This window comes from Conger conger, chromosome 1, assembly GCF_963514075.1.
Source record: "Conger conger chromosome 1, fConCon1.1, whole genome shotgun sequence".
In the NCBI taxonomy this organism is placed as follows: Eukaryota; Metazoa; Chordata; class Actinopteri; order Anguilliformes; family Congridae; genus Conger; species Conger conger.
This window is the reverse complement of record NC_083760.1, coordinates 94,105,040-94,112,068: the sequence shown is the minus strand read 5'-3', so window position 1 is coordinate 94,112,068 and position 7,029 is coordinate 94,105,040. Positions and strand designations below refer to the sequence as shown.

Below are 7,029 nucleotides of genomic sequence, written 5' to 3'. Positions count from 1 at the left end.
GTATGCATGCACATATGTGACATCTGTCTGCATCCAAAGGCTGGTGCCTCCCCCCTGCCCCTTTGATTCAGTTAATGGTTGCAACTTTGCCTATTTAGTTCAAGAACTTAGCATTACGTGACGGAATATTGCGAAATCGACACAAATCAATTTCGATATTTAGCTTTTCAAAACCGCTCCCGTCTTTCTTGGTCCACACTGACGTTGTGGGAGGAAAGAAACAATAAAAATCAATTCACACCTAAAGCCATTTTCACGCTGGAGTTTCCTGAAGTCGCGAGGCATTTCAGAAGATTTAACTGACCTTGTGTGATGCCGTATCCTTTGAGTGGGGCTGTCAGGAGCCGCCCTTGAGCTCCAGGGTCCTAATGCACACCTCACTCACCGCTGCGCTGGGAAGGAAACCCTCACCACGTCCATCAGCTCTGGTGCTGGGTACCCCGTAGGAGGAGAACTTTATGAAGTCATAGAGTTCAGGCTGAAGTTATTGAGCCCGCCGGGGGTAGTGTGTCCTCTGCGTTTGACCCACACCCAGGAGCCCGTGACCCCCACACCCAGGAGCCCGTGACCCCCACACCCAGGTGTGACCGCGTGTGAGGTCACGCAGGCCTGCTTGATGTCACATTTCAGCGGGCAGCGTTGATCTGCGATCCATGAGCGCATGAGATGAGATCATGAGGCGTCCGTGAACATCGGCACGCTGCACGGCAGGGCCACGTCCAGGTGAGAGTCTCTGTCACACGTCCAGGTGAGAGTCTCTGTCACACGTCCAGGTGAGAGTCTCTGTCACACGTCCAGGTGAGAGTCTCTGTCACACGTCCAGGTGAGAGTCTCTGTCACATGTCCAGGTGAGAGTCTCTGTCACGATGTGCAGGTGAGAGTCTCTGTCACACGTCCAGGTGAGAGTCTCTGTCACGATGTGCAGGTGAGAGTCTCTGTCACGATGTGCAGGTGAGAGTCTCTGTCACGATGTCCAGGTGAGAGTCTCTGTCACGATGTCCAGGTGAGAGTCTCTGTCACACGTCCAGGTGAGAGTCTCTGTCACGATGTGCAGGTGAGAGTCTCTGTCACGATGTGCAGGTGAGAGTCTCTGTCACACGTCCAGGTGAGAGTCTCTGTCCCACGTCCAGGTGAGAGTCTCAGTCACGATGTCCAGGTGAGAGTCTCTGTCACACGTCCAGGTGAGAGTCTCTGTCACACGTCCAGGTGAGAGTCTCTGTCACACGTCCAGGTGAGAGTCTCTGTCACGATGTCCAGGTGAGAGTCTCTGTCACGATGTCCAGGTGAGAGTCTCTGTCACGATGTCCAGGTGAGAGTCTCTGTCACGATGTCCAGGTGAGAGTCTCTGTCACACGTCCAGGTGAGAGTCTCTGTCACACGTCCAGGTGAGAGTCTCTGTCACGATGTCCAGGTGAGAGTCTCTGTCACACGTCCAGGTGAGAGTCTCTGTCACGATGTCCAGGTGAGAGTCTCTGTCACGATGTCCAGGTGAGAGTCTCTGTCACGATGTCCAGGTGAGAGTCTCTGTCACAATGTGCAGGTGAGAGTCTCTGTCACACGTCCAGGTGAGTGTCTCTGTCACGATGTCCAGGTGAGAGTCTCTGTCAGCTCGAATTTTCGAGGAACAGCTACGAACTGGGTCAATAGTGAAATGTGTACGGGCCCTTTACAGTGCCCGCGAACTGAGCTGAACTGACGGGGTGGGGGCGAACTGACAACGGTGAGATACTGTAAGCGTCACCACCGAAAGTGGGCGCGTGGTTTCGTTTGCAAGAACCTTGTTTCCAGGTCGCGGGTCGATTAGGCTAATGCGTGTTGTCTGCACACCGGAGCGGCGGTGCGGAGGCGGCTTTAAGGTTGTTCTCGTACGCGTGTCAAGTTGACGTGCATGAAACGCGCGTGCGTAGCCCAACATGAATGCAATGCAGCTATGTGAGTCTGAGTCCTTTTACTCAACAACGTGCAGGTGTGTGTCGAGGGAGAGCTTCCTGGAAGAACACCCCCAAAATACATTTTGACCTTTAAATGAAATGGTGTGTTGGTGGGAATAGGATCCTCTTCAGAATGAGGTGACAAAGTTCTGCTTGTTTTTAACCTTTCGTTGGCTTGTCTCTGCTTGTGTTTGCATTGGCCACAAAAGGATTTTACCTGCCTTACCTTTACCTGCCTTCTCACTCTGATTTGGCCTGTTGTAATTTTACATTTCTGCGGAAATGTTCCAGTTATTGAACAGTACTTGATCCCACTGTTCAGATGCTCATTGGTACGCACAAGATTGAAGACGTAATAATCGCTTTGGAGGAGAAAGAAGAAGTCACTTGTGAGTTACGTGGGTGGGCATCTGCCTCAACCTGGCATCTGGAGGAAGCACCCGGGGGAAGGTGTGAGAATAACCCCCAACTGGGTTTACAGGAACCCTGTACACTGTGGAACTTCATGGTGTAGATATGATCTGTAGCAAAATTATAGATCTTCCATCAAATTTCAGAACTGTAAAGAGCGAGAGTGAGAATGAGAGTGAGAGCTTCAGTAGGCCCTGCTGTGCTGTGGTTATGACCTGCCAAAGCCAACTGATCTGTGTAATTACGTAACCTCCACGACACCACCCAAGCATTAAACGCCGAAAACGGAAACTTTTGGGGGTTTTTGTGGATAAAGGTCTGGGTTTTACTGAGGTAGCCGGGGGGGTGGGGGGGGGGGTTTGTGTGCAGGTCACAGGGGGCATGGTGCGTAAGAGCTCTACTGCGCTTCCTTCCCCCCCCCCAGCAACAGGAAGTACGCAACCATGGAGACTGCTGCAGAATCCCCAAGCCGCTTGGTGTGCTCCGTCCGCTGAGACGCTCGAGTTCCCTTTCCCAATATTCCCGATATTCCCGTTCCAGGGAATTTCACCGTCATCTTACTAAGAGTGTTCTGTATCCACGGTGACCCTTGAATCTCCCGAGTCATTCCCAACCCCCCCCCCGCCCGCCCGCCCGCCCAACAGAAGGCAAAGGAGCAATGCAGAGGTTACACGGTAGCCTGTATGGGCCAAACATTTATTCACCCTTATTAACGTTACAATAAAACCATTAACATCATCTTTAAACGTTAGCAAAATAAAGAGAAAAAAAAAGAAAAAAAAAGAAGACATTGGCCAAAAACGTATTTACAGAGACACAAAAAAAGAAAAAAGACATGAATCAACGGCTGCCGTCTTGTGCCACAATCCGCCTCGGATGCAAGAAGTAGGAATTCGAACAGCAGACTGAAAAAAAGTGTTCTTAGCCAAAATAATAAAATTAAAAAAAATGAAAGTACACTGTAAACAAACAGACTATAAGCTTCTCCATCTTTAGAATGCTCTCCTCCTCCTATACAGCACATAATACTGGGGGGAGGGGGCCGGCAGGCGGGGGGGGGGGGGGGGGGGTAAAACAGGAATACTGTAATATTCTAAAAGTTAATGTTTTTATTTTCTGGAAGGATAATTATCATGTCCATATAACAGTCCGGTAAAAGTGGAGCATGAGGTCACCCCTTGCTCAGTTCTGCCATCGTAGAGACCGGGATCCATTTTAAAAACTACCCACTCTCTGGGCAAGAAGGGCGGGGAAGGGGAAACAAAAAAAAACGAACAAAAAAAAGTGATCATCTTGATTCCTTCCACGGACGCTCCATTCCAAAACATCATGACCCTCGACCCCCCACAATGAACCGCATGCCATCAAACAGGGAACTGGCATGCCCCTTCACCAGGGACGTCGGGGGTGGGGGGGTCGAAAGGGTCCATCAGCAGAAGATTTACCCTCCAAAAAAACCCAAAAAACAGCAGTGAACTTGTGGATGAAATCAGCTATGTGATAATTGTATTTTTTTTCTTTCTCTTTTTTGTATAATATTTTACATTTTTTAAAGAACGTGGCACGAGAAGTCTCATATATATTTATATATATTTTTGTATTTCTTTCCTTTCTTTTGTTTTTTTAATCTTTTTTTTTTTTTTTTTTAATCTTGAAAAACAACAGTTCCCAGAGTCCTCGGCGTGTGAGCACGCTCAGCTCACTCCTCCTTGGGTTCGGAGGGCGCGGCGGGCGTCGTGTCCTCGGCGGGGGCGGGGGCGGGGTCGGCGGGCGCAGGGGGTTCGCTGGTCTCCGGGGCCCCCTCCTCAGGCTTGGCGGCCTCGCTGGTCTCCGCGGCGACGGGCGCGGCCTCGGCCTTGACCTCCTCCTCGGCCTTGACCTCCTCCTCGGGCGCCGGTTCCGCCGCCGTCGTCTCCGCCGCCGCCTCCTCCTCCTTCTTCTCCTCCTTCTCCTCGCCCGCCTCGGCCGCCGGCCCGTTCTCTGCCGGCTTCTCGTCGCCCACGGCGACGGCGGCGGCGTTAGCGTTAGCGGCGTCGCCGTTAGCGGCCTCCTCCTTGGGCTCCGCGCCGGGCTTCTTGGACTTCTTCAGTGGGAGGCCCTTGAACTTGAAGGAGCTCTTGAAGGAGAAGAACTTCTTCTTCTTGGTCTCCTTGGGCGCGGCCTCGCCCTCCGGCTTGGCGGCGTCGCCCTCCGCGGTGGGCGCCGGCTCGATGGCATCCCCGCCCGCCGACTCCGCCTCCTTCGCGGCGCCCTCCGCCGCACCGCTGCCGTTGGCGGCGGCCGCTTCCCCGTCGGGCTTAGCAGAGACGTCGCCGTTGGTCTTCACGTGGCCGTTCTCCTGTAGCGGACAAGAAACGGAATAAATTAGCGTTGCTAATTTCGAAGTCACCAGATCCAGAACCATAGCCAATTAAACTTGTCATGGGGCCATACCAACATCGTTAATTTATTTTTATTTTAAACATACCTCATTAGGAATTCTCGGGGAGATTTCGATATTTAGAAACAGTATCGTGACATACATTCTTAGAGCGCCGATTCTAATTAGTTTTGCAGGTCACGCCTTGCAGTGCCACACCGCGGCACTAGGGGGCGGTCCAGTTCAACTAATGCGAATACTCAACTCCAAACAAAAGAAGCCAGTCGAGCCGTACGTGCACGTACCACTAGAAACTACCGGTGGCAATTGTGTGGATACAGACGTGGCTGAACGAGGACACAAATCTGCGCTTTGGCCATTGTTAGACAAAGATTTGGGCAGAGCATCTTTCCTTATGTTACATTTTAATGTAAGTTTAGGTTATCCTTAGCTCGACATTTTAAAAGATTCACAATTATTTAGCAGTCATTTGAACAAAAACCGGCAGGTTGGTTTCGCCATTGCTGCTAAGCTCTCAATGATTGTTTGTACGTATAACATTTGACTGGTTTTTATAAAACAGACAATAAATTAATAAAAAACGGCCACCAAAAATGAATTCGCCATCCCTTTCACGTTCCAGACAGACCGAGCTCGCCAAGCCAGACAGCAAACGCATGGGCAGACAGAGAGCTCCCTTTTGCACGAACGCCGCATTCAAACACACACGAGAGCGAGCGAGAGAGAGAGAGACTTTGCTAGTTACACAAAAAAACACAGGACCGAGATCTAGACTAGCTAGTTCCGATTTCAGTCACACCACCGAGAGCTAGATTCGGTGTGCATCGCTTGCGACTGTGCAAAATGCGCCTCTACTTTTTCCATTTGCACCCCCTAGCAGAAGTATGCTCGACGGCTTTTGTTCGCTCGCCTAGACTATCGATCGTTTTTCTGAGCCCCCACAGAAAGCAGCGGCCAAATGGCGTGGAAGTGGATTAATCAAACGACAGTACGGATATCAATAGCTACGTTTACACTCAGCTTCACTGGTAAACAAAAATCCATACAGAATTCTACACAGAAGCTGACAAATTAGGCGCAAAACAACCTCGTATTCCATATTCGGATCCGAAAAATAGCGCATATTTGCCCATGCCTGGTCGGCTTTCGGAGATGCAATCGATGTTAGCTGGATAACCAACTGACCATCGTCAGCTCAAAAAGATGTAACGTTAACATCACAACAAACTTTTCTCGTTTAAAAAAAAAAAAAAAACCGGTCTTCGTTTGAAAGGCTTCTGCCAGTCAAATCTAGGTCAGATATGGGTCATCAATTCGATTTCCATTCAGGTGCAAAGCCGGTTCGCTATCCATCATTACACCAGACACCGCGCTTCGGCTGTAGCAGACCTGGCCATTTCGCGTTCAGGGGGGTGTGCGTGGAATGTCAATGCGGGCAAAGCGAGGGTATTACCTGGCCATTAATTTTAGCGGCACTTGCGTCAGCGGCGGCGGCGTTCCCCTCCACGGCTACTCCACCCTTGGACGACTGCGACCCCATCTTCCTTTATGTGACTTAACTAGTTGGCAAACCAAAAAAAAAACTAAAAAATAGATCTAAAAATGAAACCTCAACGGTATTTTTAGATTTAAAATCCACCACTGGTAGGAAATGCAACTGGTAGCCAGACGGTTGGAGACAAATCCTTCTTCTTTTTTTTCCCCCACTTCGGAATGAAAAGTTTCTTCACAGAAAAAAAAAATCCAGCAGCTCAATATTCACGACCCGGGAGCACAGCGATGTCTACAAGTGTGGCTCGCGCTACCCAGCCTCAAAAATAATTCAGAACTCCACCCATAGGCGTGGCGATAGAATAGTACCCAATCTGCGACCGAGAGCCGGGGCTTCGACCCCCCCTCTCCTGTCTCCGGCATCGCGGCGTATAGTAGGTCGGTCATATCAACAAATTGCTGTGAGCTATGGGGGCAAAGAAAGTACCCTTACGAGCTCACTGTCTCACCCAAAAACTGGAATACTAATTTAGACAGTACTGCTGCGTCTTTTAGCGATTTGAAGGAAGAGTATGTTATTAGTTTGGGTTTTAATTTGCTTTTCTGTCGTCTACTGCGCAACAATGCTAAAAACTTTCACGCGTTTTCCCTCGGTATGGCAGCTTTCAGTTTAGACAGAGCCCGTCGCCGGTGACTTTGCAATAGTCTACTCATTCAGACTATGGAATACACGAGGGATACGTCGGCAAAACTCACTGTTTGGTTCCAGGTTCTGGTGTCACCGTTTCTGTACGTTTTTTGGTAAAGCGGAGAAAA

The 7,029-nt window shown here is 50.0% G+C and overlaps 1 protein-coding gene across 1 annotated transcript; it reads right to left on the bottom strand.

Annotated features, from left to right (window-relative positions):
• Positions 1 to 3,009: 3,009 nt before the first annotated feature.
• On the bottom strand, positions 3,010 to 6,517 carry LOC133137878 (MARCKS-related protein 1-B-like). The gene is made up of 2 exons (XM_061256278.1): positions 6,176 to 6,517; positions 3,010 to 4,680 (listed from the first exon to the last, which is right to left on the bottom strand). Exons 1-2 carry the CDS (start codon positions 6,260 to 6,262, stop codon positions 4,042 to 4,044), a joined length of 726 nt encoding a protein of 241 aa, XP_061112262.1. The 5' UTR covers positions 6,263 to 6,517; the 3' UTR covers positions 3,010 to 4,041.
• Between the last annotated feature and the right edge of the window lie 512 nt (positions 6,518 to 7,029).

What these genes read in the sequence shown, in the direction of transcription:
- LOC133137878 (XM_061256278.1), bottom strand. Translation starts at nt 6,262, where the DNA reads ATGGGGTCGCAGTCGTCCAAGGGTGGAGTAGCCGTGGAGGGGAACGCC. An exon ending in CCGCTAAAATTAATGGCCAG is followed by an intron (nt 4,681 to 6,175) that starts GTAATACCCTCG and finishes TGTCCGCTACAG; the next exon opens with GAGAACGGCCACGTGAAGAC.